General features: G+C 41.0%; 1 protein-coding gene across 4 annotated transcripts in view; it reads right to left on the minus strand.

Annotated features, from left to right (window-relative positions):
* fhod3a (formin homology 2 domain containing 3a) overlaps positions 1-14988 on the minus strand; it is a 69981-nt gene that overhangs the window by 47558 nt on the left and 7435 nt on the right. For all 4 annotated transcript variants that reach the window (XM_085445402.1, XM_085445401.1, XM_085445400.1 and 1 more), the window contains exon 3: positions 10013-10080. In XM_085445402.1, coding sequence (XP_085301528.1) covers positions 10013-10080 — 68 coding nt within the window. The remainder of the gene's footprint in view (positions 1-10012; positions 10081-14988) is intronic.

The raw sequence follows: 14988 nt of genomic DNA on the forward strand, positions 1-14988 counted from the left end.
CACGCTATTGCTTGTTATTACGCCTCCCTTATGTGTATGTGCATATTGTGTTTCCCTTTGTGTGTCCCTAATAGAGATGCCAATGTGGTGTATAAGCACAATCACATCTTCCTGAAACTATTTCCCCTCTTGTTCTCATGACCCACTGTATGAGTACTAGTGGCTGCTAATGGTGTGTGCCTGTGTGTAATTCTGAGAAGGAAAGAGTTTGTGTACCTGAAGCAGTGTTACAGAATTTCTCTGTGTTGGCTTTATAGAAGTAACTAACATGAACTCAAATCATATTAGAAGCAGTCCAGCCAAATCCAGTCACTCTATTAAAGAAGCCCAGTATAACCAACAGATAACCTCAATATGGTTAGTTACTTACTAACTAGTTACTAACTAGTAACTAAGTTTGCGTGAATAGCTGAGCTTCTCTACACAATACAGTATTTGGTACATAATATTGTAGTTCATAAATGTTAACAGGCAGCTAGTGCTAGCTAATACTCAGAAGTGAGTGCGCTGAAACCTCCATGAATCAGGTGACCTGCTGATGTTGGCTATTTTCACCAACAATGGTCAAAGGACTTTTTCAGCTGTCATTCTTCTAGCTAATGTTAGCTAACCTTAGGTCATCTGCTAAAATAAATAAATTGCTTAATACCCAAGGTAGCAGCTAACTGGCTAAGCTTAGCTTGCGGGAACCTGCTATCAATCAAAGCAATCACTATAGCACCTATTTGCAACCACTGATCAGGGTTGTTGCTTGCAAAGGCAGGGGAATTTGGATTTTACTTAATCTTAGACACTTAGAAATTGTCATTGGCAATTATAAAGTTTTAAAACATAAAAAAGTTGCACAGCAGCCAGAAATTCTCAGCCTTTGTTAACTCCAACGCAGGTTCACATTATTGAACAAGAAAGCCACAATATATACTAAATCTAGAAAACAGTGCCATATTGGCTTTACTCTTCTTCACCTGTAAGTCAGCAAACCGTTGAGCTGTGACGTTCAGAGATCCTGGCTCGCTGCTTCAGCTCTGTCTGGCAGGTGCATTTCCTCCTTGCTTTGTTTTTCCCTTGTGTTTCTTTCCCTAAGTGCTTTACCATTTCCCTGGAAATCATCCCTCGCCCCGTCTCTTTCCACACATCCCCTAAACCCATCATCTCTGAAACCCTACGGCTGGATAAGATCCCAAGCCCGCAGATTCTCCTGATTCTGGATGTTTAGCTCGGGGTAATTGTAATGTTTTATTGCATTATGTAATACCTTCAAAATGATTAAAACAGACCAGCCAGAGCTTTTTGCCGGCACACTTGGGTGCATATACGAACAAGTCCAGACATAACACTCACAAGAGCGTACAGCCACACACACATACTCTATGTCAATATATATTTCTTACTTTCTTCCATTAAGCCCACAGAGGTTTTGGAGAGCTAACCCCAAAAAGCAGTATGTTGTGCCACAGCGCAACAGTTGGCCTTCTAATGTTTGTCAGCATGACTGGAGCGTAGGGAAAACCCTGCCACATCCACAGAAAACACAGCGTTATAACACACACCACACCACATCAGCGGATCAATAAGGAGACACACAGCTGGAAAGCAAGACCAGATTACACAGAAAAACCATAAAAGCTATGAATACCTAGCTTCCCTGTATGTTCAGCGGATGGCTTAAAGCTAGAGAGAAGGAATAAGCAAGTAAAACCTAAGAGTTTAAGGACTTTTCATTGCCTCTGCAAAATACATTTAAGACCTTACTGTGAGGGAAACGCACTTTAAAAATGAAAATATACTCTGATGTAAGTTCAAACTTAACAGTGAGGTCAAATGAAACTGCATCCAAATGTTAAATTATAAACTGTAAATGGTCTGGTACTAATATGGCCCATTTCTGTTCAGTTGAGCACCAACAGCGCTTTCTATTGCAAGTCATGTTCACCCAAAACACACACAAACAGATACAGCGCGTTTATGATGGATGTGATATTGCCCAAGGGCACTTCGACACACGAATTAGAGGATAAACCTTTAGACTGACCTGACTGGTAGACAGCGTGCTCTACCACATGAGACACAGCTGTATTCTAATAAAGAGACAACAATACACTGTAGCTGTTGTCAAACAGGCCAAGAGACCTATTGTTAACCCCTCTGGCAACCTCTGGTTGCTAGGGAAATTAGTAATTCCCTGACTAGTTGGCGGACTGGAGGTTGATGGCTGTCACCTGGTCCGAGCAGTCATAAAAACAGTGCTGTTGCAGAGCAGCGACCTGCTATTGCAGCTCTTCAGATTCGGTTTCACCCAGCGACTGCCAGCACCCTCCTGCAACAACCCACCAACCAGTGAGAGAACACACATTTTTCCCTAGCAACCTGTGGTTGTCAGGAGGTCACTGACCGCTCTCTTGGGATGCATGACTGGGACTAGGCTTTAGCAATACATTTTACAGCCAGCAACCTTCAGTAATCATTCGCCAGCTGTTTGGGGAATGTACATTTTCCCTGTAGGCCTGTAGTTGCCAGTGAGACTGGACTGGAGACCCGTCCTCAACCACTTGTCCCTAACCACTTACCAACTGGTTGGCAAATGCGCAGTTTCCCCAAGTGACCTGTACAGTAGTTGCCAAAGGGTTGCTTTAGGGTTGCCTAAGCCACAAGTTGGAAACATCGACAAGATAAAGCCTTGCAATTCTTTCCAGAAACCAACATTAACCACCAAAAATCATAAATGCGAATCTCTTTGTCATTAAACTCGCACCTTCCCTCTCTCTAAAAGGCTAGCTAGCAAGCTCTTTTTCATTATCATCAATTTGAACATTTCCATAAGTGCACCACAAGCTGGAAAATCTGGCGCCAATGCAACTATAAACATTTAATCCCTTCAAACTGGATTCTCCTTCATTGCCTGCACATGTGCTTTTTCCAGAGGTTCCAATTTTAGCAATAGATGCAACATAATCTACTACTGAAGTGTAAATAAAGTCAAACAGCATTAGTGCAGCAGGAGAAGAGAACGACTACAGAAAAGATAAATGCTGGTGGCTTTTCTACAGCAGCCACTGCTGGAAAGTTTTTCACCACTACACCTCCATCGCTAATGCCTCATCTGCACATCTCTCCATCTCTAACAGCAGTAACTAAAGCATGACTCATGTGGGCTCTCCTCAGGGTCTCAGCTGCTGGTGAGGGTAGAGGGGAAACTATTTGAGTGATTTTTTTTTTTTTTTGATTTTTTTCAAATTTCATTCCTTCCTTCTCTCTGTGAAACACACATTAAAATAAGAGCACAGTGTTCTGTATTTGGAATGCAGAAGTGCTGATTTTAGGTGGTGGTGGTGCAGAAAAAAAAATGGACACATAAACATACATTTTCACAGAAGGTGCTCTGGTTGTGCATAGATGAAGCAGACTGAGCGGCAGGACTAAACTTGTCTAACCCTTTGCACACAGTTCATAAGCATAGCGAAATATCTTTGTTGACTCAGAAGTTAGCAGGAGGATAGTGCACAACTTCTTGAGCCAAAGCCACAGGTGTCTATCAGAACAATGAAGCATGAAGATTATATGGAGCTGAGCTGAGTAAATATAGATTCAGAGGAAAAACAATGCAACCCAGGAAAAGTAAGAAATGTTGAGGTTAAACAACTGCAGCTGAGTCTTTTTGAATAATATAATTCAAGATATGGTGGGAAACATCAACAGGGGACAAATGGACGGTGGATTAAAAAGTAGGGTAGCACAGTTATTAGAGGGCACCATGCCAACAACTTGACTGCTCAGTCACAGATGTCCTGCAGCAATACCCCCTCCCAGCTTACCCATTAGCAAGCATTATCTCCATGCCACACCATGCCATTACCCGGCCTTATCTCCCACAGCAGGGGGACACCAATGAAGTAAATCGTTGTCAGAACCAGCTGTAGTCATTTCTTTTTATATAGCATCTTATAGCCAGAGTGAACAGAGGTCCTGTCAGGAAATCTAGCCTAAGTAGCGACTACTCATTTATCACTCAAGACCACCCTGTTGGCAAGCTTAAAAAGATTGTAATTTCTCTAACTCTCACTGATGCCATGAAATCCTTAAAATATCTGTAGTAAACCCTCGTTTGTTTGTTTTTTTCTTGTTGTTTTTTGCATAGGGCCCTGTTTTATTCAGTAAAGGCAGGATCAAATTATAAAACTGAAACTGAAATGAAGATTCTGATGTGTGAATCCTGCAGTGAGCCGAAGATAAGACAGATACAGACACAATCTTCAAGTTTTCAACGAGTTGCTAGTTTGTTATGTAACAGTAGAACCCGCGAAAATCAAAGCGAGTTAAACTTCCCTCCACCCTAACCTCTGGCCTCCACCTCTTCTTGACAATACGATGGGGGGTGATTAGAGACAGATAATTGGCGCGCAGAAATCCAAGCCAATTTTTTTAAAGGGCTAAATTCCAGAGCTCAGTGCTAAGGGATTGAAAAGGGTCCAAAACACATGCAAGGCCTTTTGTTCTGCACTCCGACTCTTTTGTTTCACCTGCTGTACCACTCATTACAGGGAGCTTTACCTGTCAGAGAACATACCCTCGCTGTTTTTGATCACTTGAATTACTGCATATCCTTTGACTTGAGGAGAGGCTGGGAAATGAGGCCGCATGGGAAACAAAAGCTTTGGGAATCTAAAACCATTTACTTCCTCAAGCTCAGGTCCAGAGCCCTGGGAGTTGGAAGGTTCTGCTCATAGACAGCGTAAAAAGAAGGATGTAGCTTTCAGAGGTGGGGCATCGATAAAGGATAGTATTGTAATATTTTTCTTGGCAATATTGTATCGATACTGGGGCACTAAACATCAATTTTTAAAAAAAATTAAATACATCAAATAAGATAAGATAACCTTTATTAGTCCCACACGTGGGAAATTTGTTTTGTTACAGCAGAAAGTGGACAGTGCAAAGCTATTTAGCAAAAATTAGAGAACACTGGAATAGAATAAGAATAAGATACTGTACACAACTGTACAGAATAGAATAAAATAAAATACTATATACAATACAATAATATATACAATAGGATAAAATAGAATTCAAATGCTATATACGACTGAGTAAAAATACAACTTTGTCAGAAAAAGACAATTGCACTTAGTCTCATTGCACATGTGTGGGTTTGTGTGTTTGATCAGCTGCAAATATATTCTGGGAATACTACAAAATGGCTAATCTTCTGCACCAACATCCTAAGATAACATTAGCCGAGCAAACTTACATTAAATCAGCTCAGCTGAAAAACCAACGTCGCACTTAGCTTATTATTGCACATGCACAATCACTTTTGACTGTAAGGCGATTACACAGGGCATCTAAAAGGAGGCAACCTTTCTGCAAACAGTTGCAGTCTGACTTGGACTGACTGCAATCACTCTCAGAGAGATGATCAGAAAAGTCTGCAAATAATTGCTAATTTTTAAATTAGACAGATCGGCAACATGTTGCCATCGGTCTTGATTACTCTTTGTCAATGAGCACAACATGAGGGAACTCGACTCAACTGGCTGCAAGCCGATTGCATTGTGAGTGTATTTAATAGTAGACTGTCTTATGGCAGGAGTTCAGTGACAGTGTTGGCAGGTTTGACCATCTCATTCAGCAAAAAAAACCCCAAAAAACAAAACTAAGGTGCGAGAATGTTATCTTACTGGATAAATCAGAGTTTGAGAACATAGTGAAAGAAAGACGACAAAATGCAATATATGTTATTTGCAATACTTAGCATATCACAAAATGTTAAAAACGGAAGTATACTGTATTGTACAAGTATTGTGATAATATCGTATCGTGGGGTGATTCCCGCCTCTAGTAGCTTCCAGGTTTGGTGAAGCCACCAATGCAAAACTGCCTTGAGTCTGCACTTAGTGGACACTTTCCTGATGGCTTCATGGACTCATCGCTTGATTCATGTTATTCAGAGAACAACATTAAATCCATATTGTGAATTTTGATCATTCTAAGCGTCTGAAAGGAGTATTATCTACGGTATGCTCACTGGCTTGTGACTGACCAGTTCTTAGCCACTCGGAATATTGATTTCACAATCATATCCATCCTTTATTAGTAACATCTGGTTTAAAAACATCAAGATGACCACGGTGAAAACAGTCATCCCTAGAAACTGATGAGTTACATGACAGCAACTACGTCCATCTTACTGTCTATGTTTCTGCACGGGAAACGGGAAACCGCCAAAAACTGCAGTTCCTTGAATTGCCACTAGGGGCTAGTTCAAAAAGCGAGTCAATCACCAATAATTCTAATATTAAAATTTCCAACTTTAACAGGAGAAATAAACAGGTTTGCAGCCTGGTACGATTTTTTACAAAGAGTGGATTTACAGATTGACTGGCTTTAGTCCATATGTAAAATTCCTGCAGTCAGAAAAATCCATCAGAAGTACAACAAGAGGTAAACTTCACATCATCCTTTCCCTTCCTACCTCTAAACTTTTAATACCCCCAGTTCTCCCTGATCTCCATCAATCAACCCCTTTGCTTCCTTTAACTCTCACATTTAGTGCAAAGAGGCTCCACTGTGCTGCCTCCCTCACGTGTTTCTGTGCTGTCAACACTTTCTAAAGATAACACCTCAACTTCACCCCCACCCCAGAACCGCCGCTCTGTACTCATCAGCCACGATCCACAGCAACTCTTCGACTGTGACAGAGGCAGCTAAAATTAACCCTTAAACAAAGGGTTCTGGGCAGGCCGCGTGATGGACCGATAGAAGGGATGTGAGTGTAGGTGGAAGTCTGCACAAGCAGATATTAAAAGTTAAAAGAACAACTGAAAGAGACAGTGCAGCAGTTGAAAGTATAAATAATGAGGTTCGGGCCACAACTTCTTAACCTGAAGCTGAGGACAGTGAGGACACCCACAATGCATAAAAAATGAACAAAACAGCCTGATTTCCCAGCGGGGTTCAGGCTGGAGACGTTCAGAAGACCTGGATCATTAAAATGCCACAAGGGCCTCTCGAGCGCAGACAGAGTGCCTTCACCAGCAGTCAAAGTCATGGCCTTGCTGACCATGTCAGTGTGTGTTTCTGTTCATGTACCAGGGAAAAATTCATTAACTCACAAACATAATCACACTCTGACTCACACAAACTCCCACCGTAGAGCTGCTTTAATCCCAACCGGAACGCCTGCATGTAATTCAATCTATCTGCAGAAAAGCCAAGAAATGCCCAAGAATGCTGCGTTTCTCTTAGTCATTCAAACTTTTCTAATCCCTGCAATCTTGAAAGAAGATCACTGGATGACTGAAGGAGATGTATCCAACATTTAGCCTCAATACAATGATGTTTAGATCTTTGCTAATTGAACCTAGAAGGTCACGAGACCAGTAAGATTAGGAAAATCTGTAAGAAATGGAGCATTTCATGCATTTTAATCATAATAAACGCACAGCTTTTCAGTCACAAACATTTCATTAATGTGCATCCTTGAATGCAACGTGATTTTTCATTTAGCGGACAGTTTGCTGTCCACCACTCGGAGGATTTGAAGGTTAAGGCCTAGAAAGATTAGAGAACGTTAAACGGGTGGATGAGTGGACAGCTGAAGCGACACTGAGTGATGGGGGGTGGACAGCAGATCTTTAAAGTGAATAGACTGCTGTGACACGCTTAAGCTATCTGCTTGCATGTCTGTTTAATGCGGCAGAATTACACACTGCCACTTCCAAATATCAAGTCCCGTGCAGATTTAGTCGTTGCCCTGCATCTGTGCCGTGCTAACTGAAATCTGGATTGCGGTCAGCATAGTAAACAAACTCTATCATCGCACGTTGGCACTGGATAAAAATAAGCGATGCCCTTCAAAAGAAAATGTCTCTGCGTTGATGATGGCGATGCAACTTTTTCTAATAAGAAGCTGTTTTTCATTTTATGCGTAAAGGGACAAATAAATATAGCCCGGCGCTGTTTTTTCTCCAAACCATGGGAAGATCCCTCATAACGGCTGGATGTGTGGGTGTGTGTATTACATGGTCATGGGTGTGAGAGAAAGATTTAGCTTACATCAATCCTCAGTGCATTCACTCAGGCCCATCAGAGGATGAAGAAAAACACTGTAGCAGTTTTACATCTGTAAGCAAACAGCAGTTTATATGTTTGCAGCAGATGGCTGCAGATCCGGGTCAGTCCTCATCCCTTTCAGAATGAGCCCGTCTGTTTCCAACAGCCCTCGAGCCTAAAACTTTCTTTAGAGGACAGCAACTATACATCCATCATAATCTACTGAAAGGAAGTGGTTTAAGGGAAAGTGGGAGGATGAAAACTGCCGTTTGCAAAAAGAAAACTTCATCTAATTACAATCTAATCACTATAAAAGGTGATCAAATGCAGCCAAATCTCTAACAGGTCCATTTCAGAATACTTTTTTTAAACTATTTTTAAGACAGCAAAAAAAATGCCCCATATATACAAGAACTATATTTTTTGTACCCTTCCTAAGCACTGCTTAGACTGACCTTTCACCTCATTAACATCTCGGCCGGTCTTGATTCTAGGATCCAGAATTAGCTCTGCTATCACTGGCATGAAGAGTGTTGACCAAGTAGGAAAAAGTCATGGAGGAAATGGGTGAAGAAGGACACACCCCGGGGAGAGAAAGCATGATAGAGTGGGATAATTTTAATGGAGGGTTTTCCCTAACAAAATGTAACCACAGCGCTAAAGTGTTTCAGTGCAGTGCCTCAGCCAAGTGAAAGGAAAAAACACAATCCCAAGAGTTCTCCACTGCTGTGGACAGAAAAGACACTGATAGGGTACAAACTACTGACTAGGAAATTGCACATTATTCATCTCTATACTCTCTTGCTGCCTTATAAGTTTCTTATAACAGCGGTCCTCAACCCCCGGGCCACAGGCGGGTACCGGTCCGTGAGTTGTTTGGTACTTGAGCTACAGTACCAAGATTTGTAACATTTATAAGGTGATTGTTTAAAAGCCTGAACTCAAGAAGTGTTGATCTGATGAGCAGGAAAACTGAAAAATAGGCCAGAAACAGCCTGTTAGGTGTAACTCCACAATACCTCAGTTAGCAGGTGTGTAGCTACACCCAGATCTATCAATGTCTACAGATGGATGACTAAGCAGAAATTTAACACTGTCAAAAAAGCTGTTTTCTTCTGTTTGAGACCCTAATCACAAGTGATCGTCAGCGGAATTCATGTTCATAAAAAATTAAGCTGAAATCCATTCAATAGTTCTCAAGAGATTCAAATAATGACCTGGTAGCATTAAACAAGTTAGCTCTCAAGATCTAACATAAATTATGTGCACGGTCCTTGTCAGCAACACAGAAGATCCAGGTTTGTAGGCTCATCTTAGCTGCCTCTGCCACAGAGTTGTCCCTGTGCTTACTCTCCTCTCATGCCCCTCCTTTGCGTTTAATCTCATAAACGGCTGTGGCTACAACTGTAGCTGCCTCCACCAGTGTGTGAATGCGAGAGTAAATGAATAGTGGAATTGTAAAGCGCTTTGGGTGCCTTGAAAAGCGCTATATAAATCCAATCCATTATTATTAATATTAGAACTTTCTCTTCAGACTTATCACTAAATACTTGAACTTTACTGCTGTTATCTTTTTTCCACCCTCTCACATAAAGTGAAAGTCACACCTCTCTCCCTGTTGTTTTTCTCCCCGTATAGCAAAGATGAGTCAGGAGCATCACACTGTGACGGCTTCACCAGAAACCAGAAGCTTCTCTGCAAAAAGGCTCACACACGGCAATGGTTTTTTTCTCAGTGTGTCAAAAGATGTGGCAAAAACATGAAATTGCCACGTTAAATTTAGAGAAGTTTCACACACACCAGTCAATCCAGCTTCCAAGTGGGCGGTTTCGGGTTTGAAGTGTACCACTTGGAAAACCCTGGGACGGCCATTTAAAGGGGGGTTACAATGTGCTCTTAGGCTCGCTGGTGCATCTGTGTTTCCAGGGAGAAATGTGTTACAAACATGTGGCACAGTACTCACCAATGCAGGCGTGGACGCGGACTGTCAGCTGGGTCCGTAAAATAACGCTGTGCTTCTTCCCTCTGGACCTGAGAGACATTGGAGGGAGGAAACAAGAGAATTAAATTTGAGTCAAAACTAAATTGTCTAAGTTTTGTCTCTTCTATCATAGCCAAAAACAGCTGACATGATGAGACTGATGCACACAAACGTGGGCGTGCATTACATTTATACCCCCATATTGATACACATCTGATTCTTTTCAGACAGCAGAACGGCAGCAGACATAACAGGCATTTTCACAAGTGCGCACCTCCGCGTGGCATCGTTCCCATGAGCAAACACTCATGGAAACCCTATTTTCAGTGGGAAGGCACACAAATGTCAAGATAAAGTACAATATTATGTTACGCTATCTGTTATACCCTTACGTCCTAATCGCTAGGAACTAATCAGCGACTTCAATCACTAACAAACTGATACCATCCAGCCCACGCAGGGAAAGCATGACTCTGATAGCATTTACCGCTGGAATTATGCATAACATGCTCTTAGGAAAAAACAGTCAAACAAGAGAGCACCTGGCCTCTAATCCTTCTATTACAATGTTATCAGATTTGCTAGGAAATAGAGCAAAATGTTAACACAATCTTTGAGATGCGAACAAACACAAATTCATTTTTCTTTCTTTTCTGGTAGTCTGTTGTGTAAGAATGGCAGTCAAAGCAACTGAACTGTGGGAGGAAAGTTAGGCTAGCATGAAACACATAGTGGTGTGGGCACACAGTTTAACTATATACTGACTTGTCAGTCACAAAGTAGGCCCACTCTAAAGTATTCCCATCATTAATTTTGTTGATTGAGCTTTAACATCAAGTTGCCATAAACAAGACGGTCGAGATGGTGAAGGCAGTTTCCAGAGGTTCTCTGTCAGAAGCTTCCACTTTCTGGACTTCCAGTTTCATTGGGGCATTGAGATAGTCCAGAATAAATGAGGCTCCTTTTTTGGGTCATTAATGGTCTTCTGGGGAAAAAATGTGGCAATAAAAAATCATCATGGAGTTGAAAGAAATGGAGTGACTGCAAAATATTGACTGAAAAGGTGTAGCCTGTAGCTTTAGCTTATTACATCCACCCTTTTTACATTGAAAAATCTAACTGGCAACACTTTTATAACTAGATTTGACCAAACAAAGACCAAATCACCAAAGAGAAACTAATGCTTCATAAACAATCGGTCCTTAATTTTATACCTAGTTAGCTTTATACCTAGTTAGCATATTATTTTCATTTTATGCAGTTGAAACAATAGATACAGTTCCAATTTTTGTTTTTTACTTTTTTTTTGTTTTTTACAGATTTCGATTGAAATAAAACACCTTTGGATAAGTATTAGGGACATCACAGTACCGTGGGCCACTTTGGGGCTGCTGCTACACACAGGCAGCAAAAGCAGAAACTTCAAGATTCTTGACCACAGTCACCTTCAGACACCACAACCAGCTGCGTCTTGTACGCACAGGTAAATAAGTGAATAAGCTACACTTGTAACGTCTGAGGTCTTTTTGCAACCACACACAATACACAAATTGGACATAAACAGCTTCAGGATCTGGAAAACGCAAAGCAACGCAAAGTGTGTTGAACCTGCCTTCTTCTTCATGGCCACCAGTGGGCAATACTCATGGTGGGACTTTCTTATTTCCCAATGAGTTCATGGGCTCAGTCACTCATTTATGTCTTTTATGTAAATCTCGGCCATAATACGTTTCAGAAATATCATCCAGGGTGCAGTCATTGGCTAATGATTTGTGATTAATGAGACGTTAGCCAATGAGCTAATGTTTCAAAACAGCAAGATGACAACATCTAAAACATTCATCTTGCGACTTCACAGACCAACATTTGATGTCATGGCAACCATGTCCACTTTTTATACCGCCTATCTTTGCAACCAGGGAACTCGCCCCCTGTTGGATGTTAGAAGAATGTAGATTTAAGGCACTTCTATATTGCCTTTTCAGACTCATGGAAGCTACAGTTAGAACAGAAGCAAAAGTTATGGGCCTAACTGTACATCCTTCTTTTATACACAGTGGATGCCTGTGATTGACATAAGTATGATATGTTGAAGTCAGGCGTAAAGGGTTCAAAGGGAGATTCCTTTGCATCACAAGCTACAGCCATCTACAGTGACTTCCAGTGGAAGCAGAGCAATTATTGTCACCCGAGGGCTTTGTTTACTGTAAGCTGTGGAGAGCACTGTCCTGCCATAGCTGCAATCACAACACTGTGTTTGATGTGTGGAAGCATAAATTCAGCTAACACCAATGTGCTCTTTAGAAACCTGCAGATATTTTTAGTGATAGAGAAGTTTCCGCTTTCTGGATCAGTTATTTAGTAAAAACTACAGGGAAAAAAACCCTTTTCTCATTATTCTATAAAAGATATTGTATGTGTGTGACCAGCAGACTTTATGGTTATTTATAAATTAAAACTGTTATTGTGGGATTATAGAGGTTGTGGCTGATAACTATTTTAAATGGATCCATCTAGTCAATCCTGATATCCACTGCTTAAAGTTTTTATTTCCCAGATGCTGTTAAAGGGAACCATTGTGTTATCATTATGCTTACAGCTCTTGAATTCTACTGCAGGAGTTTTCTGTGATTCATAATTGCACTTTTTTATCCCATGCTGGGCCTTAATGCAAGTAATGTTCAACGTCGGATCAAATGCAACTTAACCAAGTTTATTCTGATTGGCTGCCCCTCACAAACAGAAGGTTTGAACAAGAAGTGGGCAGGGCTTCTTGCCTAAGATGACCATATTAGGGGTATCAACCCTCATTGACATCATACAGCTGTCTGAAGATTGACCTTTTTGCTCACAGATATCATTTGCATGTACTGACCTCATTATTTGAAACTCATTCAGCAATGTAACAGTATATACTTAGTATGACAGAAAAATACGTTAACGCATCACCGAGCCTATTAAAGCACATGTTAAAGGTACGTTCTGACATTGGTTGGGATTAATTTAGTCTTTTATAACACTATATAGACAGCTTTCATTGTGCAGAATGAATTTAGAAAGAATTCATCCTCACCCTTTGTGACATTTTGCCAAGACGAGGTCAAACCCAAACCAAAAACGCATGATTCATTTCTTACTGTCAGCTCATTATGACCTCGGTTAAAGCCACAGTTTGATAGAATGACTGACAGAACTGTCCAATCCAACCAGTTCCTCAACACAAACGAGCCTTTCTTCGCCTATCTGTCATCTGTCATATGGCTTACCGAGCGCACAAGAAAGATACACACATTTGAAAACAAATAGATAGATATGCACATGGAAACAACCACTTATAATAAACACAGAGACTAACAAGGCTCTGGGGTCTGCCATCACTTATCAGGCAGCCGCCCCCAGTCCTAAACAGACTGACATACCTACACAAACGTACATTGTCACACACATGTGCTGCTGCTTAACAGCTGCCTTCTCCGTGTGGCGGTCAGAGCTCTTTGTGTATAAACAGCTTTGAGCCAATGTTTGCCCGTTTGTGTTACAGCTAATTAGCTAAAGTTACAAGGACTGATCAGCTAAGCAACTGTTTATACTCGTTTTTTTAGATGAGTCTTGGGCAATCAGATCACAAATGAACAGCGCTAAAGGCAAGTATAAAGACGAGACCACCAAGACACATTGCAATTGTTCAAACCACTTCCCGAGGTGGTCTGGGGAGCTTTTGACCACATATCCTGTGTGCTAAAGTGTCCTGATCAATCCCCAACTCTGGCATAACGGGAAATTTATTCGTGGTGGTCCTGTTTGGTCTGGTTCTGCACCTTCTTGGGTGCCACAAATGACTTTGTCCTAACAAAATAACCAGGAGGAAGAGCTAGGACAAACGTATCAGTTCTTGAAATACTTTGTTTTCTTTGCTAGCCCTTTCTTAAACCAATTTAGAGCTTATCTGGCAACAGATTGACGTAATAACTCCCACATAATCACTTCTGTTAGTGAGAGAGTAGGGAAATCTGACCACAACAGACACTTGAAAGCCCCCAACGGTTACCAGTGAGCCAGCGAACGTGGAGTAATCATGCTACAATAATGGTATAGCATTGACAGCATTCCTAACTTTAATTTGTTCTATTACCTAATTTCAGGATTTTCCAATTTAACTAGCTCTATTAATTGATATTAACAAAATATAGTCACCGTTTACATTTTTTTGAGTTACTTTTGCCTTCATATCAACTCAAAGCAGTTTGGCCGTTCTACTCAAAGTCACTTAAATCTTCTTCATCCCCATTCTAAAGCTCAGTTTTCATTTCAGCAGGTCACGTTGACCATCTCTACTTGTCTAAATGGGCTGACTAATGAGAAGTTGAACAGCGTGTGTAGCTGGAAGCCACAAAGACAGGATTGCATAATAATGTTGGACTCAAATTCAGGTTTTGGTTGTAACTTGAATCCTATACAAATGTATCCGACGTTGAACCTTAGTTGCTGGTGCTAATATGCTAGCCTCAGGCCCTGAGGTTTTCTCACAGTTTTTAATTGCAGACACTGGCCACCTATCAGAGAAGAAAACTGTTTCCATTTGCAATATAAAAATTAGCACACTTACATGACCTAAAACAATACCATTCAGAGGAATAGGCGGAGAGATGCTAGAGTGCCAGGAAAATTACATGTTATGGGATTTACAACAGATCCAGGGTAGGGTTGCTGTAGCCTAAGTGACACGCTAACACAGTTTAAGGAATAAAAAGAAAATCAGGTTCACCAGGGACTGAAGTAACATTCACTATAATGGAAATCATATGCTTGTCAACACTGATGAGCCACATACGAGTTTATGAGTTTTGAACAATAGCCAAAGCACATAATCTAAGGTGATTAACATATTAAATATTCAATTTTCTGGGTGTAATCCTAATCCTGATTTACTGAGATGTCAATACAGCCAGGAGGTTTGA

This window comes from Copadichromis virginalis, linkage group LG22 (assembly GCF_057382275.1).
Source record: "Copadichromis virginalis isolate Kocher_CV1m ecotype Utaka linkage group LG22, C_Virginalis_male_GT1.1, whole genome shotgun sequence".
Lineage (NCBI taxonomy): Eukaryota > Metazoa > Chordata > Actinopteri > Cichliformes > Cichlidae > Copadichromis > Copadichromis virginalis.